Source organism: Heliangelus exortis, chromosome 3 (genome assembly GCF_036169615.1).
Source record: "Heliangelus exortis chromosome 3, bHelExo1.hap1, whole genome shotgun sequence".
Taxonomy (NCBI): Eukaryota; Metazoa; Chordata; class Aves; order Apodiformes; family Trochilidae; genus Heliangelus; species Heliangelus exortis.
Genome location: NC_092424.1, coordinates 18956557 through 18979351, shown reverse-complemented (window position 1 = coordinate 18979351; position 22795 = coordinate 18956557). Strand labels below are relative to the sequence as shown.

The window sequence follows — 22795 nt, the reverse complement described above, 5'->3', positions numbered from 1 at the left end:
TCTAAACACCATTCTCAACGTTCCACTAGAGACCCCGATGGCACTATTAGCATTTCTGATCTCTAAAATCAACAAAAACTGGAGGAAAAAGAGAGTCACATTGCATACAAATTATTCATAATTCAATACTGCACACAGTACAAGAGTAGGACCAGTCAGCACGTTTGACTTTCAAAATCATTATGAAGTTCAGTTAATGAAGAGCTTTCAGCAGAGTCCAAACAATCAAGAAGAAACACACACTTTGAATACATATTTAGATTAGATTTTTAGCAACTTAATTAACAAAAAATGTATACCACTACACACATTGGTATTGGTAGCCTTGAACACAGCATACATCTCTAGAAATAACACAATACAATTAGACTTGGTATTCCTTGAGTTTGTTAGCCATGTATAGTAATTTCTTTACTTACCTGTTACTACTATGGTTATGCCTTCTGAATAACACTATGAAAAATCAGACTGTTAACCAACTATAATAAAACAAGAAAACCATGAGGAGAACATGGCAGTTAAAATACTTTTCCCATGCAGAATGTAGATTTATGAAAACAAAAAAATATTCAGAAAACTGCCTTCCCTCTTCCACTAGAAAGTAAAGATTTTATAATAAGAAGTTCTCCCCTACCTGTTCTACTGTAATTAGCCCTTCTGATGGTTCAGGTGCAGCCTGTGAAGGCAAAAGTTTACACAGTGTCCCTAAGAGCAGAGATACTTCCTTCATGCTTCTCCAGCAACACACAAGAACCATTTGGGCTGTGACATCACATGTTTGCCTTTCTTTACCTTAAAAATAAAAAAATCAATTAATGTAATAATGTAATGAATGTAATACTGCAACTCAAGGTTCTCAGACACAGACTTTAATTTAAACTTCATTTAAGCAGATCTATACACAAAACATAATTAACTTAAAATTAAAGTTCTAAACTTGTTAACCCAAAAGATAATTCTGTTCTGCTGACCCTAATTGCTTCCACCCCTGAACACTCACTGTTTTTTATTCCCCTTGGAAAAGGCAACGGTGTATCATTTAACCAGAAAACAGATATTTTTAATCGTAGAAAACTTTTGGTCACAACTGGTATTCCCCTGCACACTGAACTATATAAACACCTGCAACCTTGGAGCCAGGCTACAGCAACCATGACAATCACCAATCCATCACTCACTGGTTTTTAACCCCGGTGCCCCCAGCGGAAGAGGCCTGGAAAAGGCAGAAGGTTTTTAAAGCAACATCCCCATCTGGTGGCTACTATGCAACTTTAACATACTTACAAGACTTTATAAAAGGAAACATATGGCCCAACCAAAACTATTTTAATCACAGGAAAAAACACGGGAGGAAACAAAGTTCAAATATTTAAGACTTAAAAAGCTTGCATAAACTATTAAATTAAAAAAATATACAGATGTTCTATAAATTCGTGCTTGCATACACTAAGTACACCACAGTTTACAATTTCTGTATCTCTGTAAGGCTCAAATTCAGAGTTGCTATTCATTAAAGTAGACAAATACTATCAAACATTTCACCACTGCAATCTTTCAAACAGAAGCTCCTGGTCATGTAATTTCATGCAACGGGACATATCCCCAGCAGTCTAACTTGCACTAGGGAGGGAACTCATACTAACACCTTCCAACAAGAAACACATTAAAAGAACTGCATGACAGAAAAGCTGTTAAAGATTACCTGGCTAGTGCAGTTAAGGTAATGGAGCTTAGGCCAGTACAAAACCAACCCATTCTTACTTGTGCTCTAAGAAAGATTAAAACACTGTCTTCCAGAAATGCAATTAATAGGTCTTTAAAACCATGTCAGATTTACTGAGGAACTGAAACATTATATAGAGCAACTTAACTATGTATAAACTTCCAATTTTTATCACCTGCTCTATAAAGAATATCTTGTTTAATTACTAATACAGCACTGGATATACCTGTAATTTCTGTGCAAGTACTTTCCATTGGCCTGCAGTCAGCCAGCTTCTCAGACTCCACTTCACTGTGTTCTTTCAAAATTTTTGGCTGAATGAAATAATCATTTGTGTCCTGAGGTTGTATTTCATTCAGAATCATCTGCAGACGACATGCAGTTTCTACACATTAAACAAGAGGAATATTTAGGACAGCTTTGTTTTTTACTTCTAGTTCTTGGTACAAGTGTAATTAATTTGGGGTATATAAGTACAAAAGAAAGCTATTAACACTAAAACTAAACAAAACTATGGTGATTACAAGTGTTAAGGAAAAAAGAAAACTGGACTTTACAGTAATTGTGTTGGAACAGATGCAACACAATCTACAAATGTGGAGGGTTTCAGTGCAGAAGTCAAGACAAGTATCAGAGCTGTCAAAAGTTAAGAGAGTAGTTTAAGATAATGACATAAACTAGGAAATTGAAAAGAAGGGGTGCTAGTTCTAGCTTTGAATCATCGTTAAACAAACAGAATTTCAGATTTTAACAGAATTCTGGGGTTTTGTTTGTGTCTTTGTTTACCTGAGTCACTATCCATTGGAATAAGTCCCTCTGGTGATGAGCTCTGCACTACTGGTGATACTACAGCAGAGAGTTTGTATGACATCAGAATGAGCCTGGCCACCATTTCCTTCCATTCAGATACCAATGTCAAGTTACTTTAAAACAACAAAACAAAAGAAAAAGTAAAACCACAACAAAATCACAAAAACAACCAGCATGACATGGACTTAAAATTATTATATATTTAAAAGAAAGAACTGAAATTACTGAAATACTTCCATAACAGTAATTATGAAAACTATAAATTAGATGCAGTTTGAGAAGTTCAAAGACTGAGTTTAACACATACAAAGGAAGTATCCAACAGCTAGCTAAACACTGCAGCAGCCAGTAAAAGTTCTAAAAACCACAGGTACCAGATTTTGTTACAAATAACACTGCATGCTTTTATGTTCTCCTAAGTTTACATTCTTCTATTGTGATTAAACACAGAGTTCAACTTACTATTTAGCAGTAAGTTTAACTTACTTAAAGGGTAATTTCTGCAAAGCCCCAGTTATACAATGCACTCTTCCATACATGGGGAATGATGCTGCTGCTTGAAGAAGAGACTTCTTTGCTTGTAATATTTCCTCTTCAACATTCACCAACAAAAGCTTGATAACTAAAATTTAAAAAAGCATAGATTTGCATTATACATGGACTCATATATTGTATTTTTTAAGAGACCAATTAGCTTTAAAGAACTAAGAATAAAGGCTGACTGCCCAACAATACAGTGGGAAATGCACAGCTATTTCCTCTTTTGTCACTTAAAGTTGTTGCTCTTCAGTTAACTGAACTCCAGCAATATTTGTTATAGTCAGTTTAGTCTGTCTACCCCAGTCAAACAGCAGCTGTGAAAAGCACAGCCCAGATCCTACACTCAGGGACAACCCCACAGTTCATGTTGAAGTCAAAAGAAGTCACCTACCACATACTGAAAGTCAGGCTTCGAGCCAGGTTAATACAAAAAACAGTTCAGCAGAAAACTAAAGACCATAAGTTTATGGTTAAATATTTGAATCTTACAATAGCCACTAGAGAACATGCCAAATTTTCAAGGATACGCGTTGCTATTTATATTTATGCTTATATTTATATTTATGTTTATGTTTATATTTTGTGGTAAATGTCGATATCAGAATCAATATGAATATCAATGTCAATATCAGAATAAATGACATACCCAAGTAACACACTACAGATAACTAACAATGGGAGATACTCTCTTTAACAATGGGACATGAGGTTACCCATGCATTTACTTCACTTAGGGCAACCACAACTACATCCTCAAAATCATCATTCCACTGCATATGAAGAAAGGATTAACAGGCATTTGCAGAGAAGCCAACAAGGGCACAAAAAGTATACAACAGTGAATTTGCTACAAATTACATCCAATGCTCTATTACAAATTAAGAATTTCACAATTTTAGTTTTATTGTAAATTACAAAAGGTAGAGGAAGTCTTTTTAATGAATTTGCTAGATCCAGAGCCTCTCAGCTTTCATCCAGAGGCACTAAACTACAAAAAAATATTCCACATGTGAGCAAAGCCTAATTATTGCAGAGATGTATGTGCAGGACTGTAAAGCACTCAGAAACATACTTCCTAGTGACCAGAGCTCCAAGAGGCAGCACTGCAAATATCAAGTACTGTAACATGACAGAGACCAACTACAGCTGTGTTCTCTCTGGGTGAGTGAGCTCTAAGAGGAGGCAGAGGTTCCTTTTCTGCACTTCATGTGCACAGCTTCACCAGTCTTGCTATCAGGGCCTCAATGTCACTTTCTCTCTGACTAAAATAATAATAATAGCCATTTACCTTAACAAAAGCCCATAGACTAAACATGAACATGACTAAATTAAAATCTTACAAAGAATCTGACTTCTTAACAGCAAAAGAAATGATACCTGAATTTCTATGAGAAATTAAGCAACTCTGTACTCACTATGCTTCCTACCAAAAGCCTTAAGGAAAAGCAGTAAGGTCTCAATTAAATAAAAATACATGGAGGGGTTAATTTCCTCAAAATCTTACCTGCTAAAGTGTTCTTCTCCACTGTACTTACTGATGCGTTTCCATCTATCTGGGTGTTATGTTCAACCCATTTTCCTGAACAAATATGTTGTAATCCTTCATGATGAATTAAAAAGTTCAACAAATACGAAGCAGTAACACAATCATATGGTTTGGTACTTGTGCTAAGATCCATTGCTGCTTGGAATAGATCTAGATATTCAGAATCCTGGAAAAAAAAAGCCACAATTATTGCTCACCTTATCAAGCTTCCTTATTGATTTGATTAATCCACCAAGCACCCTGGAATCAAAGAACCTGCTTTTTTCAGGAAGTTTGCTGGTATGTATTTCTTAAGAAACACTTTGTACACTGACCACCTTGCACTCAAAACATAAACTTGGATGTATTGAAAAAAGATACAATAACATACATACTTAGTATGGGGACAGTCATTTATAAAGCAGTATTCAAACATATTGCACTTCTCAGAAGGATAGCACTTTGTGGGGTTTTTGTTTGGTTGGTTGTTTTTTATTCCAAAATACTATCTGTAGTCTATCTGCTAACAGACATCACAGAAAATACAGTTTCAGGTGTAAAAATACACAGACACTGTGTAAAATACACAGACATTAAAGAAAAAAAACACAGTTTCAGGAAGCACTATTTGCTCACCAGTACTTGCAAATCTAAAAGTAATTTTTAATGAAATAAACAGAAAAATCAATGTAGAGTCAAAGGGCAAAGTCTGTGAGAAAGCAAAAAAAGACAATCAGATAATGAAATCTGAGACCTATCAGAAAAGAAAAGAAACACAAAGCTGAATTTCTTCAAAATGCCTCCACCATTCAAAAAGGGAAGTCACAGCTAAGCAAGGAGCTTACATTAACTACTTCTCTGATTCATAGTCACACCCAATGAACTTCCCAAATTCCATCATGTTAGTGATACACACCTCCTGACATAAGGACAGAAGCTGTGCATAAACATACAGAAGATGCTAGCAATGAACAATACTGCAGGCCAACTTGGACAGACTTCCCATTTTCAGGAATTAAGCTTTGTACCTAACCCAAGTAGGTGGTGTAATGCAGATCATTCACCTTTCACAAAATTACTCCCTTTAAACTATTTCTAATTACATACCTTTAAATTAAATGCAACAGCACGTAGTTTCATCAGAAGTCCAAATGCCAGAACTTTTACTTCCTCAAAAGTACTGGCCAAACACTGGATCAAAGTTCGGACACGAGTAGAATCAATCTCCTGATCCAACTGAAAAACTTGTGCCTGGCCTGTTCAAGGGAATAAATGCTTTACATAGTTTTGCTGTAATTCTTTCCAGAATAAGCACTGTATTCACATTTTACTTTGCTGTCCTAAAAGAAGCATTAAAAAAAGACATAGCTGAAGCATTACTTTAGTATCACCTACTTCCCTTAGTAGGTCTTACATATCATGCTCACTGTTGAAAAAAGTTACAACATCCAATAAATTACTCTCAGTAATATAGAAAGTAACTTATTGCCAAAACCAAAATCCCATTTATTCACATTAAATCCAGGACTGAAAATAACCTTTATTTTAGCTTTGCTTAAAAAAAAATCTTTTCCTCGAATTATGTAATATTTGAAATTAATTCCTGTAAAAACAGGTTTACAACTTCAATGTGCTTTGGGGTCCCTGTAGTCAGAGGAATAAATCCCCTAAAATGGAAGCTGTTACAATCTTTTAATATTTGTTTTTCTATTTAAATGAGTTATGACTTCTGGTGACTGACCCAATGCTGTGAAGAAGCCAGAAATTTCAAGTAAACAAGTGCACTACATTCCAGCACAGAACATAACAGCAGCTGAATTTCCAGTATAGAAGTAATGTCAGGCTTCCAATAACCTAATCTTGCTACTGTAAACAACCCTCAATACAACTGTCTATTAAAAAAGCAGCAAGAATGTAACACAAACTCAATAAAATTTAAATGTTCATGATCTATCAGAGGTTCTGAGAGACCTACCAAGAAAGAGTTTTTTTTCTCCTCTCAAAATCAATCTTTATCTTACATTTCATTTATTTTAAAAAGAGAAGTTACAAGACTGAAAACATACTTTTATATAGGCCATACAATCCAGAGACAAGGCTTAGCAAGACCATCAATACTACAAGGTTCTAACTAATACTTTTTGAATTAGGGTTGTCACGACATTATGAAGAAAATTTAAAATAAGAGCAGCACAACTTCATAAATGGTTCCTTCTTCAGTAGAATAATATCATGAGAAAACACAAACCATTTCAATGAAGAGTTTTAGTGGTCTCATGTTTTAATGGTGTTTTAAATTACATACTACCAAAATGTTGGGAAAAAAAAAATATATCAAAAAATAAAAATAAATCAGATATATTTAATCTTGTCCACAAATTTTCTTCATAATAACAAAAATTCATTGAAAAAACTTGCTAAAAAACAAGGTATGCAAGAAAATCACAGTCTATGGAAGATATTAACAAGAGCACAAATACTGGAATTTACTTCAATATTCTCTTCTCCAATAAAAATTACCTCGCTCCCTTCAGGTAAAATGAAAGCAACACAGGAAATGCCATAGAAATAGACTAAAAGACTGACTAGCTGGCATAAGAGTCTTCTTCCATACCTCCCATTCCTACAGCCTGCAAGTTAAGCTTCTCACCTTGTGGAGCAGAAAATATTTCTGCTACTGATCCTAGAATAGTTAGTGCAGAAAATCTGGTTGGGTGTGATGAACCAGGAAAGAGGACCTCAAAAAGTCTATCACATACAGATGACATGAAATCCTGAAAATCACAAGAAAGATTTTAAGACAGTTTACTTGCTACCCGACAAATAAAAGTCTACCTAGCTGATTTCAAGACAGTCTGCTTTACATGTTATCCTCAAAAATTATGACCTTACAGTTAATTTTGGAAGAATAAGGGTGTTACCTTTGAGGTACTGACACATTTCTTGTTTCCTAGAGTACACTGAAAGCTGGCCAATTTTTAATTAAAAAAAAAAATAATGTTTCCTTTCCCCACTTCCGTAAGATGGCTATTGTATCAAAACCTTGAAAATCAGTTGAACAAGAGAAGCAGAACTCCAGAAAAATTAATATAAAGAAATTGATTATAAGAGCCTTCAAAATAGGAAAAAAGACAAATATAAAAGAAGTCTTCATACACAAGTCTTCATGGTAAAGTTCTGTCATTCACTGATCATTCTGAACAGCTAGAAAAAGGCTGAAGCTCAACAGATCTTTATTTTCAGAGAGCTGGAGTACATCTCCAATGAAGACAGTCTGTAAGAGTGGGGGTTGTTCATCTGGAGAAAAGAAGGCTCCAGGGAGACCTTATAGCAGCTTTCCTGTACCCAAAGGGGGCCGAGAGGAAAGCTGGGGAGGGACTTTTTACAAGGGAATGTAGCAAAGGACAAGGGCTAATGGTTTTATGCTGAAAGAGGGTAGATTTAGGTTAGATATTAGGAAGAAATTCTTTAGTGTGAGGGTGGTGAGACACTGGCACAGGTTGCCCAGGAAATCTGTAGATGCCCCCCACCCTGGAAGTGTTCAAGGCCAGGCTGGATGGGGCTTTGAGCAGCCTGGTCTAGCAGGAGGTGTCCCTGCCCATGCAGGGGACTGGAACCACATGATCTTCAAGGTCCCTTCCAACCCAAACCAGTCTGAGATTCAAGCTCAAGTAACACACATCATTAAAAACTTGCTAGTAAATCACCAGCAGTTGACAGGACATTTATCTGAAATTTTATCATGGATTGAGGGTACACATCCAGTGACACCCCATCTACTGCTGTTTCAGTTTACATCATGGAGCAATCACTCACAAAACAACTTTTATTGCTTTTGGACAAAATTAATCTTAAAGATACCCTCCAAATACTAATGGGCACTCAGTTCATGAGACAACAATATATTTAGTCAAAATTAACTTGCCTAAGTGCATATAGAGTGGACAAGGTCCTCAGCATTATTTTGCTTCACAGGTATCTTCTGCACTGCACTATTTCCTAACACAGACACAGCCTAACTTACCCAGAGGTGTTCTCAAGAACAATTAACTATCTTTCAGAAATGCTATACTACCTCTTGTATGTCTCTTATGTATCTCTCGCAGTCTAACTTACTTTATATTGCTGCAAAATGCCCAGAGGATGCCTTTGAGTTGAGTTTTCAAGTAAGTCTTGCTTGGTTTTATTTTGCTCCAATTTATAAAGCACCAGGGAACTTTCTTGTATCCTACAAAATAACTTTAAAACAAAAGGAAAACATTGGTAAGGCAAGAATCATTTGCAGTTAGATAAGGGAGAGGGGGATTTTTCAGCTTACTCTCCATATCATATTGCTTCCAAGTTTTAAAAAGTTTGCATTCAGTATAAAACAAAACAGATTCCTCTCTCTGCACTCCAAGACCAAATTTCATTCCCCATCTCTCTTGTGACCAACCTTTCTCCCCTCCCTCAGAAACCTTCTTCCACATTCCTCTTTAAATTAATGACTAGTCTCCTTCTTCCACCTCTCTACTTTCTGTGGAACATAAACTCCTCTATAAAAAAAGCTCAATTAATGTACAGGATTTTTACAGCTTCAATGTCTCTTACAGAGTCTAACTCAGCTCAGGACTACTTACTTCCCCTAGCTCTTTCATTACCCACTGGTATTATTTCCTTTCTTCCTACACTCCTAACACAACTTTTCCATCTCATATTCTGCAGACTGCACGAGGCAAGAATTGAAAGAGAAAGACTTCTTTTCTGTTTCCACAAAACCTGTTCCCTCGTTTTTCCCCATCTCGAAATAACTATTTTCTCCTTCCACACTGCTTTCTTTTGACACTCACATCTTCAAAACATTTGTGGTACCTCCTCATCTTATCCATATCCTTCTACCACAACTGTGACTGTGACCTTGGTCACTTCCACAGAGCAGACACACTCAGTCCCTGCAGACCACAGCAGCACAGCCACGTGTCAGGCTGTTACCTTAGTGTTCCTCTACCTTGTCTTTCAAGTCAGGTTGCTGAGGCTGACTGTGAATTTTCCAGAGGTCTGGTAAGTATGCATAATCACACTCTTTATCCATAACCAAGGCAACACAAGGCTCACTGCTTACCCTCCACTGCATGGTTTTGCTATTGGTAAAGTATCCATATGCCAGCAGGCTAAGTAACACTGCCATTCAAGTCACTGTGCCCATCACTTAGTTTTTTAAGTTTTCCTTGCCTGCCATGAGTTACCACCATGCAGTTGGCAATACATACAACACAGTCCTAGTCTTAGAGCTTCTACCTTTTCAGATGAGTAACTTTGTAACATGTCCCAGAATTTTTTTTAAATGCTATATAACTAATGAATAGGCATATTAGACACTATTTATAGCTTGAAATTACCTTTCTCAGTAAGCAAACTATCTGTTGCCTTACTGAAGGAGACTGGCTGCTCAAGTTGTACATCATGAAAAACTGAATTAGTTGCATTTCTTCAGCAGACACAATTTCTGTGCTTCGATGAGTTTCACAAAGTAAGCCTAAAGCATCAATGCAAACCTGAAAGATATTTAGATGTTAATCACAAAAGAGCTACAGACATCTGTGAGGATACCTTTGCTTTAAAACAATGCTGATTCAGTATACTGGATTGAAGCAATTCTTTTAAATGTAAAGATACACAAAAACTGTTGTTCCTTTACCTGGTGGTGCTGATGAACTAGACCCTGTTTTATACACTCAGTGGATACAAGACCAGTGCCCATGATACTTGAAAGTTCCAGATGTCCATGAGCCCTGGCTGTCCTTAGGCATGCCATTAGTGCTCCAAGAGCTCCTCTAGTAGTGCAAGAGCCTAAAGAAAATGAAAACAAGTAATAATTATAGTTTGATTAACATAAACAAAGTGTTCAAGGACAGACTGGATGTGGCTTTGGGCAACCTGGCCTACTGGGAGGTGTGCCCATGCAGGGGGTTTGGAACCAGGTCCCTTTTAGTCAAAGCTATTACATGATTCTATGATTAACTCCAATGCTTGTCAGAAATTCTCAATGTTTCCAATGCATGACCCCTACACCCTTTCATTTTTTACCCCATAAGCACCAAAAGACAGTATCTATCATAGATTAAACTAGCTCTAAATCTCCAGATTCCCAAAATGCTCCACCTTGAACTTGGCAAATGAAAAAAGCACCTTGTAAGGATTCACAAGCCCTTATTTTAGAACTACACTAAATTGTGTCAAAAAATTACAGGACAATCATAACTCTTGTATCCACACATTTGCAACAAGGCAAATCTGTAAGGTCCTGTAACTGGACACGCCTGTGTAAGAGAAATTCGATGTGTAACAAAGCTTGGCATGTGAAGAGAACTGTAAGGCACCCCCAGTTAAAATACTAATTATTTTGCTTATGGCATCAAGACACACATATGAATATTATGAATTCCACCTTGAAATACTAGCAGCAACAATAATCTTCTGAAATTTTTCCCCCAAGTTCATTCGAATAGTACCAACAGATCAGAAATGACATTTCTGAGATGTTTTTAAAACCAAAAAACAGTAATTACAAATATGGTATCTATTTTCTTACCTAGATTAGCATCTGCAGAAGCCTGGAGAATTGTAATCATGTAGCTCAGACTATCAGGACTACATCTGAGCAATTTTGGTAAATAGTAATCTATTATATAAGTCGTTTGGTCTTGGTTCCCTTCACACAGTATTTGTAGAAGAGGAGAAACCCAGATCTCATGCCACTGGTCAATCCAGGTGCTTTCTTGAAAACACAAAGCAAAATGGGCTTTGTGATTTGTAAACATGGTTTCCAAAAGATCACTAGCATAGGGTGCAAGAGACTGATCATTCATCACATCCAAGACTTGCACTGGAATAGTTCTGTCCAACTGCAGTATGTTCTCTGTGCCCACACACTCCACCAGACAGCCAAGAGAAGTGTATTTCCCTTTGACGTGCCATTCCAAGCTCAGCAAACGCTTCATCAGCCCTGCAAAGAATGGGTCTGATTTTTCATTTGATCCAGTAATGGTGTTTCGGTGTATCTGAAGAAGATTCCTGAATATCAGTTTGGTTTGGTGTCTAACAGCATCCACAGGGTGTTCCCAGTGTGTATAAATGTATTCCAGCAGCTTCCCAGCTACATCTGAGTTCCCGTTAAGTTTGGTTTTTAGATTTGGAGAGCCTGAAACAAGGGCAGCCAGTGCTGAATTAGTCCAGATAGCAAGGGTTCTAGACAAAGAAGCTGCCATACTGGATTCTTTTAGCCTTCAAAAAGAACAAACAAAAAGGTTAATTATTTGCATTTGTCAATTCCTTACCAAAATATTCTTTTTTATTTTCACCTCACACTAAAACAGCTAAGGAGACATCAGTCACTGAAGAAAAGAAACTAACACAAAAAGGAGGAGATGAACCAGATGTTGCACTGAGTGCATTTAGTTATCTGACATGTCATTAATTGGTCACAGCTAAAACCCCTAAATACAGGGGAAAGAGACCTGACCAGTGACTACACTTGCTATTTAAAAAAAATAAAAATAAAAAATTGTATTCACATGCTAATATTTGAGCAGCATTATGTTACTGCACGCTTCTTGAAAATATAAGAAGTTTTCATTGCCATATAAAATCATGAAAACTGAGTACTATATATGCAAAAACAAAATCACAAAATAGACTTCCATAGCCTGAACAAAGGTTGAACTAAATACACATTTTATCTCCAGTCCAGCAATGCTGGTAATCCATTAGATGCAAGCAGTCAGTGCCTGCTACCAGAAAAAAAAAATTAAAACTCATATTGCTTCAAGTATTCCACTCATTGGCACACTGCTCTCTTCTGCACTTTTAAAAGTATATGAGGTAATAATAAAGTTGATCTCTTTACATAACAACTGAGACTGCCACACCTTACCACCTGGTACTTTCTAAATTAATCACACTTTGGAAAATCAATATTTAATTTTAGCATGCAAGAGAAAATTGAAACTTAGAGCTGTCTACGCATTATTCAAGATACTGGACTTTTCAAACTTTTATGAAAGGGTTGCAACATCTTTTTGTTTTATCTTTGGCAGAAAAAAGAATCATTATCCTGAAAACATCAGAGAGATATTTCACCAGGACCCTACAAGCTGGGAAAAAATACAAGTAAAAATATAAACCCCATCCTCCCAAACATGAAACAATAAAAATCAGAAGGCTGACTTACTCTGAACTCAAAGACAACAAGACTGATGCAATATCTAATAACAGTTTCTCTCCATTTTCCCCCATGCTGCCATTCTTCCATTCCAGCATGGCCAGTGCTCCATGGCAAAGGAAGAGCCGGACAGAGTCAGGGAGGTGCTCAGTACACAGGGCCCCACAGTTACTCACAAACCACACTGGGACACCTGCGTGTTTTATTGACCCAAGAAGCAAGTCACTGATCTGCAATAACAAAACAGCACCCATTGCATTACCTCAGCACAGGAGAAAACCTATTTTGATCTTTGAAGATCTGAAAAGATTTCTTCCATACTGTTTTTCTCGAATTCAAACCCCAGGTGTATTATTTCATACAGCAAGGAAAGAATAAAGGATGTACACTCCAGCAAAAGGCTGACAGAAGGCAGATCAGCAAAGCCCCAACATTTCTAGCAACGATTAACAACACTATACCATTTGACAGGTTTTAACAAAGAAGTACACTTACCAAAGAAGGTAATTCTTCAACTGGTTCATACATAGCTTTAGTAAATAGAATAACAGCCAGTCCTGAGGTAGTCTGAACAGTTTGTAGGAGAGTTGCTACACAGCAGAGAAAGATATTGTACATTAAAGTGCAGCAAACACTGTGTGCTAGAACCATGTATCAAAATTGTCAAGATGGTATTGAATTTTCCTAGACTACTTGTAGTTGTACAATCACAAATCTGTAGTGTCCACCTGGATAGAAAATACTAACAAATTTATACTCCGGTGTAATAAGGAATTTTTTATACCTTTTAACAAATACAAAATAAAGAACTGTCCAGTAAGACAAGGAGGACTTTGGTAGAGCCTAATGCCATTTATATTTAATTCTAATGTACAAAAATATCTGTACAGTATTACTGTACTCAGTTATAGTGCACCAATAAATAGTTCTGACAGTGTAATTCATACATATATATACAATTCTGGTAGGCACAGACATTCAGTGAGTCTCAAAAGTACTTCTGTTAGTTTCCATATTATGACTAATAGCATTTACCTTGCTTTTTTGTAGTAGGACAACTTAAACTCTACACTCCAAAATTAAGATGCACAAACCATACGTGTCCAAAAGACCTCCTGCAGTTCAATTTCCATTCAAGGTGAACTCATTTGCTACACTACAAATACAACAAGACTGACTTAATAAAAATATTTGGGTTTGAATGTTACTAAACTTACCATCCACTAGGAAGTTTGTGGAGCTTTTCAGTAAATTACACATACTTTGCCAAATAAAAGACTCATGGTGTTTCCAAAGACTTCCCTGGATATTTTCTTGTAATTTTTGTACAAGCATCATTGAAACCTTAATGGCTATCAGTAAATCATGCATCAACTGAGTCTGAACAACATGATTTCCATGATTCTTTCTGGGGAAAAAAGACAACATTCAGACACACACACACAAAGGAAATTAAAACAACTCTTCATTTTCTCTAGAACTATATCCTTCCAACTTCAGACAGAATTAACAGTAAAACCAAATCTACTGTCTGAATAGACCAGATATGTAACTACAGGAAAACAAGAAGCAAAGTAAGGGAGAGTGTTTTAAAATAAAATTAATTAACATAATGAAAAATTCTACTACAGTTTCTGCAGGTTCCTGTGACAAATTTTCACTCATTTGCTTCTGCATGAGCAGAGCTGAACTTCTCTAGAAACTTTCAAAAAAGATCAACAGAACACAATGCTGCTCCTTTCCCATTTTTAAGGTGTTTATCCATTCACAAAGAATATTTCTGATTATCTTTCCTCTAACATAGAAACAGACAACATGTAAACTTGTAATGTACAAAACACTCCATTAAGCACTTTTATGTCACTGCTGTGACAGACTAAACAGAATATCCACACTGAATTAAACACCTGTGGAAAATGGAAGAGTATTACTCTACCTGGATTTTAGTAAGTATCTATTAATTACAGTGTTCAGTCACAGTGCAGATAGCAAAACCACAATGCAAAGGCCTCCCTTAAAACTGGTAGCTCTAAGAGTATCAGTGTCTTAAATATTACAGGCTCTAATTTCCCTCCTTTCCTCTCTTATATTATTGTATAGCCACAAACAACAAGACACTCATAATCAGTTTTTATTTAAAACATGTATCGTTGTAAAATGATATCCCCATCTTTCATCAGTGTATGATTACAGTGATATTCCAAACTATACTAGATTATCTTGCAAGAGTGAACGAAAAACAGATAAAATACAGATAAAATTCACTTGCCTGTTTTCTTCCTGTATGTCAAGTATTGACTTCTGCAGAAATTGAAGAACTATGGAAAATAATTATGGTATGAATTTATTTGAAAGAGAAATAGAATATAAAAAATTGCAGCAAAGCACTCACACATACACATCATATCCAGACACAATAAACAGTTGTGTATATAGTTTTCTTCCACTCCATAAACAAATTAAACTGAAATTACAGTGCAGATCCAAAGATGCCACGATAAAGCAGAAGCTCAAGCCAGTGTGCAGCAACCTGGTACAAAATGACAGTTTCCAACCCCCTTGGCCTAATCCTATAAGGTATTAAGAGTTTCAGTTCCTCAGTGAAAAGCTGAAATTACCAAGAGCTAAAGACAGAGCAGCCATAAAAGGTCCACACAAAGCTGTGAACACTGAACAGTATTCACACGGTGAGAGCAGAGTATGTCCAGTTATCCCATATAACTTCTGCCAAATAATTGACAAACAAAATTATAGCTACAGCAGCCTTGGGCTTGCTATAGTCAAGCCTGGTTGTTAACAGAGTAGTGTTAACACATCCAATTTCTTCATGAGGCACAGGACAAAGAATACTTCATATAAAGTAGCATCAATGGCCCCAGCCCTTTAAGAATCACTCACTGGTACCTTTCCAGATCTGTATTTAGAGCTGTTCAACAAAGCAAGATTGACCCTTGGAAATTAAAGGTACAAATCAAAGGAAAATCTGACCAAAAAGTATCACATGAGGCTATTAGTTATTAAAAATTAACCAGGAGAAAAACAGATATGAGAGATCTTTATGCCTACTTCATGTGACTTCACACAAAACCCTCCCCCAAATAAGCTACATTGGAACTTACTGTACTATAAATGTAATTTTACCTTCTTCAAGCAGGTTCTTAATAGTTGCTCTACCTAAAGGACAAAAAATACATTTCAACTAGTGCATACTAGCCAGTTCTATATATTTTACACAGATAAAGATGTAAACATTACTATTAGGTGCCACATCAACATGCAAACCAATGCTGAGCAAATTAAAACAAAAGACAACAAATTCAATGTCATCATACCCAAACTGAAGTCCTCCAAGCAGGAAACAAGGTTGTCCAGCACTTTTCTGTACAAATATGTATCTGTGGTTTTCAGTTCTTCCCTAAGGCAGCACATAAAGCTCTGTACAGCTAATGTTATGAACTCCTCAGGAAGACTGTTCAGTGAGCTGAAACAGTAAGAAACAGGGCAAGCAGTGAGCTCACACTGAACTGCTGAGTGCACGCTTGGCTAAAGTCAGTGCCTTTCAGCTAAAGCTCCAGTAACAGATAGATGTTTCTTCCTGCATGAAAACATCTTTTGTTTTATAATAAACACACAGGTTCTAATTTTGCAGAAGCTAGAAAACCTGTCAAAGGGATATAAAGCTCTGGCGTGTAACCGAACAGGGGTTTGGAAGCCCTGATTCTCTCAGTGGGACAAAAAATGTTTTCAGACATAGCAATGAAGGCAGATAAGCACTGGATGTCAAAAATGTTAAGGCTGTAATAAACTCACCAAGGAAATGCAACAAAAAAAAAAACAAAAAAACCAAACAATTGCAATAAGAGTAGGCACAAGAAACCAGAGTTTAGTCATGACAGCCTTCTCTTTATATAGTCAAAGTTGAGATTCTTTTAAAATACTTTTAAGGAGTATCTTAAATTTCTACTTTACTACTGGACTTTAAAATTCAAAGTACTAATTACACACTATGTTGTCTTTCCAGTAATTAAATCGATCAAAACAATACTTCACATTGAAGTTACTTATGCAGTGATGTATTGCATTATTTCTATTTTTTTTTTAATTAAGCAAAAAAGAAAAGTAGTACATATTCACACATTAGCACCACAGATTTTCAGCAATTAAACTACAACAATTTGTAGTGCGTGACAAAATAGTAACTTCTAGGTAAGGAGAGCATTTGGGGGGGGAAAAAAAAAAGGCTTAGTATTCAATTTTTTACCTTGCTAATACTTTTTTCAAGGGATTCTTTACACCCAGTGAAAAATATGTTTCTCCCAAAATATCCAAACAAGCTTTAACCATGGGATCACATGCAGAGTCTTGATCCATCTTCTTTAACAATGGTATGATCTATAATCAACAGAACACACGATCAACAATAACTTTGGATACACTCTCATCATCAGGAGGCAGAATTCCCTCTCAATCCAAGTACATTGTGTAAAACTATCCTCTCTTTACCATATCCTGCTGCATTTCAGCTACTGAATCAACATTCCAAGAACAACACTGATACTAAAAATAAATACATATAAAATAAAAACAACTTGGTATCACTGCCTTCCATCATTTTCAATAACTGTAGCTCTAATTTAAGTACTAGGGCTACATTTCCACCTAATGCATGTGCAGCAGTAACAACTGCCTTTTTTCCTGTTCCCAGGAATGTTTAAGATACTACGGAGTTTATTTTAGAACTGTATTTGTCATTACCAGCACATGACACACTGTCAGTTACCAAAACACACTAGCAGCAGTGGAGTCTTACTTGTTTAATACACTGGATCTGTTGGATGCCACTGCTCAGCTGTGCACAGTGCAGAAGCAGAGATGCCAGGTTTTGTTCTTCAGCTTTTGAAAACCCTAAATTTGAAAGCAGAGTCTCTTTTCAGAAAGAAATTTCAATACGTGGTATAAACAATACACAATTTATATAACAAGAAATCACAGATTAATTGTTAGGTCTGCTGTTCCAGTAAATGTTTTGGTGCCACAATCCCTTCAGTCACCTTACAACTTAAAACCATTTTTTTTTCTAACAAATGAGATGAAAGTTTCACTGCAACATAATAGCTGCAAGAAGCCGAGATTCACCAATCTGCAGCACGGTTGAAGCCGGAAGGGACCTCTGAAGGTCGTATGGTCCAAACCCATTGCTAAGGTATCGCCACGGGGAGCAGGCTGCCCAGGACTGTGGCACACAGTTCCCCCTGAGCATTCTCCTCACCAGGCTGAAGAACCCCACCTCTCTCAGCCCTTCCTCATAGGAGGGATGCTCTAGGACCTTCATCACCTTATTGGCCCTTTGCTAAACTTTCTCCAGAGTCTGTATTGCTGCTGCACTGGGGAGCTCAGGAGTGGATGCAGCACTCCAGGTATGGCCTCATCACAACTGACTAGAAGACAAGGAGCACCTCATAGTAGCATCAGTATACAAATCTTGTAATACTCTTTTTTAGTTTGGATTTTTGGGTTTGTTTGCTGGGGTTTTTTTAAGCAAAAATCACTAACAGTTTATCTCAAAAACAAATAAAAAAAAAAAACAAAAAAACCCCACCTTCGAACAGTATATTTTAATTAAATTAACAACAGAAAATACAAAAAATGGGAAAATACACTCAAGATGATCTCCAGAGATCCCCCTTCTAATCCAAATCATTCTGTGATTCTTTGAAATTCAGTGTTATCTCACCTATTGAGAACAGGTCTTAGGAGGAGAGGCTGAAGGAGCTGGGACTCTTTAGCCTGGAGGAGACTGAGGGGAGACCTCATTGCTACCCCTACCTGAAAGGAGGCTGTAATGAGGCAGGTGTTGATAGGACAAGAGGAAATGGTTTCAAGTTGTGCTAGGGAAGGTTCCAATTAGATATCAGGAAAAAATTCTTCACTGCAAGAGTGGTGAATCATTGGAACAGGCTGCCCAGGAAGGCAGTGAAGTTGCTGTCCCCGGGGGTATTCCAAAAACGGGTAAATGTGGCACTTTGGGCCATGATTTAGTGGTGTAGGACTGACGGCTGGACTGGAACTTGAAGTTTCTTTCCAACCATGATGATTCCATGATTCTTTTCTATGATTCTGTTAAGGTCAGTAATTCAGGTAGCACTGAATTACAGGCCTGCAAGTGGAATCACAAGTAGGGACCTTCCACCACGTTCACACCAATGATAAAACAAAGCAAAGAGCTTTCAAACCAAGGACATGGTACTCTAAAGGATTCTTTTAATCATTAAAAACAAAAACAAACCACAAAAAGAGCAAACACTGAAAACCCAAACAACAAAATCACCGGAAATACAAGAAAGATACAAATTAATTTCAGTAACAATTCACACACATGCTTCTAACAGAAAAACACATTACACATTAGTTCAGGAAAAACACCCAACTTACTCTGAAGTTTTTCAAGCTGCTGCTGATCAAGAAGGAATGCATCTACCTGAATTTCCTTCTTCTTCTTCTTCAAAACCATTTTAGCTGACTAAGATACCTGCTAAAAAAACCAACAAAACAAACCCCAAAAAACCAAAAGCAACAGGTCAAATTGTTTTAAAAATGCAATAACAAACACTTCCTATGATAATGGTCTTCTCACTGTCCTGAAATACTCTCTATTGCATGGTCTTTGCTATTTTTTTTCCCAAGATTACCAACTTCAACTATTTCAAGCATTTTCAAGTCCTAAACTCACCCAGACTTAATGGCACATGATGAAAGACATAGAAAACAGGATTTCAGGATTTATTGGATGACTGAGAAACTATCTCACTGTAGTTTTTACTGCACTTGCTATGGCCCTGGATCAGAGTTTGAAAATATCATGCAGAAGCATGGCAGTTACCCCACAAAATCACTTTAGCTCTGTTTTATGGTCTAAAACTCATTTAACTTCTGTTAATGTAAATTTAGAACCGCATAGCAAAGCAGCTATGTCACTTTAGCACATACCAACCAGTTCTGTGTTCACCATAATGGATGTCACAAAAAGCAATTAACTTTCCTTCTTTAAGGTAATGGCAATTCAGTGTGCACTACAGCTTCACTGACTTAGAAGGTCGTCTGCACAGAACAGCTGGGGTTGGACATGATTTCTGGATGTTACTTGGTCCAACCCCTTTGCCCCAGCAGGGCCACCTAAAGCCAGTCACCCAGGTCCCCGTCCAGGGGCCTGCTGAAAGTTTCCAAGGATGTGAGCATTCGCAGCCTCTCTGGACAACCTGCGCTAGTCCTCTGCCACCCTCACACCACACCTGCTGCTTCCTGATGTTCAGAGGGACCCTCCTGCGTTCCAGCCTGTTCCCGCAGCCTCTCGTCCTTTCCAAGAGCCCGGCTCCATCTTGCTCTTTGCAACCCCCCCCCCTTCACATATTTGTACGCACTAATATCCCCTGATCTGTTACCTCGTCCCAGTGGATAGTGATCAAAAAGCCACAACTCCTTTTATTTTCTTCTAAAACAAAGGGGGAGTAGGGGGATGTCTCAACCTTTTTCCTCAGGCAGCGGGCACCCCGCGGCAGCACCCCGCCATCCCGCCGGTGCCCAGGCGGGATAGGAAACCCGGCAGTGCCGCCTCGGGCGAACAAGAGCCCGGCTTACAACGCCCCAGAGGAAGATGCAGCCAGGCCCCGCGGCCATGCGACTGCTGCACGCTCTCCCTGACTGACTGAATCGGCCCAAATAGCCCCGAGCCTCACAGCAGCTCCCAGCGCACCGCCGGGCCGGGCCGCACCGGGCCGCCTCCTCAGGCGCTCTCCCCGGGTGCCTCGCGATGGGCGGCAGCGCGGCCCGGGCAGCGGGAGGGCTGCATCCGGCCACAGAGCCCCCTCCATGGAGACGGCGGCACGGCAGTGAGAGAGGGCGGAGGAGAAGGGGAAACACGAGGAGAACGCATCCCGCCCCTCACCCGAGAGGACACTCACCCACCCGCACCGCTTCCTTCGCAGTATTCGCCGCCACGCCGGAACCACGTCCCGCCCCGAGAGGGCCGGGGCCACTCGCGGCCAACCAGGAAGAGGGGGCCGCTCCTGGGTTGTTCCCCGCCCCCGGCACGGCGGAACCCCGGCAGCGGGCTCGGGCTCCTCCTCCCGCCGGGACCCACCGGCGTGGTGCTACCCGGAGAGGCGGCGCGGCTGCCCGGCGTCCGCAGGGGTTCGTCCGCAGGGGTTCAGCCGCAGCTGCCGCCGCACGGGCCTCTCCCTGCGCAGGCCTCGGAGCGTCCTCCTTGGCGTCAGAGGCAGCAGCGGGCAGACGGGTGTCTTTGAGAAATACTTTTTTTTAAACAAAAGATAAACCAATATGCACCTAAACTGCTAGGTAATTAACAGAAACAATCAAAAACAAAAAGTCACTTTCTGGTTCATAAGCATTTAATTTTTAGCCAGAACGGGGTTAGTTTTGTTAAATGATCAACATTTATGTCACATACCTTTCACAAATCTGACAAGCCTTGTATAATTTACAAATTGTTGCAAACTATTGTCTACCAAGTGGAGTTGTTATCCCCGACCCATGAGCTGTATCTAGTAAAAGGGAAACCTTGCACCTGATATAATAGTTGTTGCAAAAGTGGTTGTGGTAAAATGCCAGCTCAACACAGCAGTCATGTTTCCATTAGAGTTTAAGGAAAGTTTGATTTTCCTATGGAAAAGGTGTAAAATATAATAAAAAACATCCTTTGCCACTTGACTTTCCCCCAGAAGAATAATCTTGGCAATCTAAAGCAGCAGGAGTCCATTAGTCCTTTCAGGACTTTTGACCAAACTCCTGGATTCCCCCTTAACACCTAAGTTTCACAGCACCTTCTGACTCTCAACATCGTAATGGTCAAAGGAACCTGAGAAAAGGTTCTGTATCAAAACACATGGAAAATAACTTGAGGTTTTTCTCTGTTGGTTGAATTTACCTCCACCTTGTGTTCACCCATTTCTAGAAAACTGACACTATTACTGGGCACGATGTGTCACAGTGACCCACTTTAAAATGCTTGACTATCTCCATCTCAAAGTGAGATTGAATGCTCATATGTGATTCAACCTTCCAGATAAATCAGGGAATGCATCCTCATCTAGTTTAAGGAAAGTCTCCAACAAGCTAAGCTCTGTCCCCAGTTCCTTGTGCTCAGTTCAATACCTGCACATTCTACACTTTGTGTGCTCCTCTTCCTACAGGTTCCCCAATTTAAGGTGAACCATTTTCAGCATATTCCAGCTCATTTTCTGTAACGCTAGGGATAACTTTACAGCAACTTTCTGCTTTCTAAAAGTGCTTTACTCTCCCCAAGTTTTTCCAGTTAGAGGATGAATCAGTGCCAGGGAGCTGACAAGCAACAACCTGAATCCACACTTTGTAGCACAGTGTAAAGCAAAATGTCCCTCAAGAAATGAAACAGTAGCGTGTAAGACCCACAGATTCTGGTCTCCCAGTGCCCCACGTTTCCAGTATCCAAAATAACTTGTTTAGAACTAGCTCACACTAAAACACACTGTACCTCCTCTACGCAGCTCACCAGAGATGGGTGATTATGCTTAACTACCTCGAAAAGCAGCTAAATCACTCTGTTTTCATAATTCCTGTTCTGGTGGTAAGGAATAACAGACCCTTGAATTACGGCTGTGCTCTGCTACGTGTCTAAAAGCAGAGATCTTGCACAGACCAAAAAATTGCTAGGAAGACAATAACAAACAAAATAAAAAGCATCTTAATGCCTCTCTCACCTGCACCTTGAGCACTGTGTGCCGTGCTCATCCCTACACAAAAAGAACATAGTAGGGCTGCCAAAGGTGTGAGGGAGGGAGATAGGGTAAGAATTATGGCCAAAGGTAGAAAGAGAATGGGAAGCCATTAGAGGGTGTAGTAACTTCAATCTGAAAGTACTGAAACTGAATATGACAGAAATGCCTCCTATAATTTTTCACCGTACAAGAATTAACAGGCATCAAATTAAACAAGATGGTTCATC

The 22795-nt window shown here is 38.5% G+C and overlaps 1 protein-coding gene across 7 annotated transcripts in view; it reads right to left on the bottom strand.

Annotated features, from left to right (window-relative positions):
* THADA (THADA armadillo repeat containing) overlaps positions 1–22795 on the bottom strand; it is a 166607-nt gene that overhangs the window by 139720 nt on the left and 4092 nt on the right. For 3 of the 7 annotated variants that reach the window (XM_071739456.1, XM_071739457.1, XM_071739451.1), the window contains exons 2-21: positions 19231–19330; positions 17609–17703; positions 17060–17190; positions 16131–16279; positions 15940–15972; positions 15064–15116; positions 14016–14202; positions 13294–13388; positions 12808–13028; positions 11170–11861; positions 10276–10427; positions 9977–10132; positions 8715–8837; positions 7249–7372; positions 5706–5854; positions 4578–4785; positions 3020–3155; positions 2510–2646; positions 1950–2108; positions 635–792 (exon numbers count right to left, since the gene is read on the bottom strand). In XM_071739456.1, coding sequence (XP_071595557.1) covers positions 635–792; positions 1950–2108; positions 2510–2646; positions 3020–3155; positions 4578–4785; positions 5706–5854; positions 7249–7372; positions 8715–8837; positions 9977–10132; positions 10276–10427; positions 11170–11861; positions 12808–13028; positions 13294–13388; positions 14016–14202; positions 15064–15116; positions 15940–15972; positions 16131–16279; positions 17060–17190; positions 17609–17703; positions 19231–19309 — 3237 coding nt within the window. In that variant the 5' untranslated portion in view covers positions 19310–19330. Of the gene's footprint in view, positions 1–634; positions 793–1949; positions 2109–2509; positions 2647–3019; positions 3156–4577; positions 4786–5705; positions 5855–7248; positions 7373–8714; positions 8838–9976; positions 10133–10275; positions 10428–11169; positions 11862–12807; positions 13029–13293; positions 13389–14015; positions 14207–15063; positions 15117–15939; positions 15973–16130; positions 16280–17059; positions 17191–17608; positions 17704–19230; positions 19331–20740; positions 20816–22795 lie in introns of those variants that run through there. The other 4 variants (XM_071739455.1, XM_071739454.1, XM_071739452.1 and 1 more) reach the window with 4 other exon arrangements.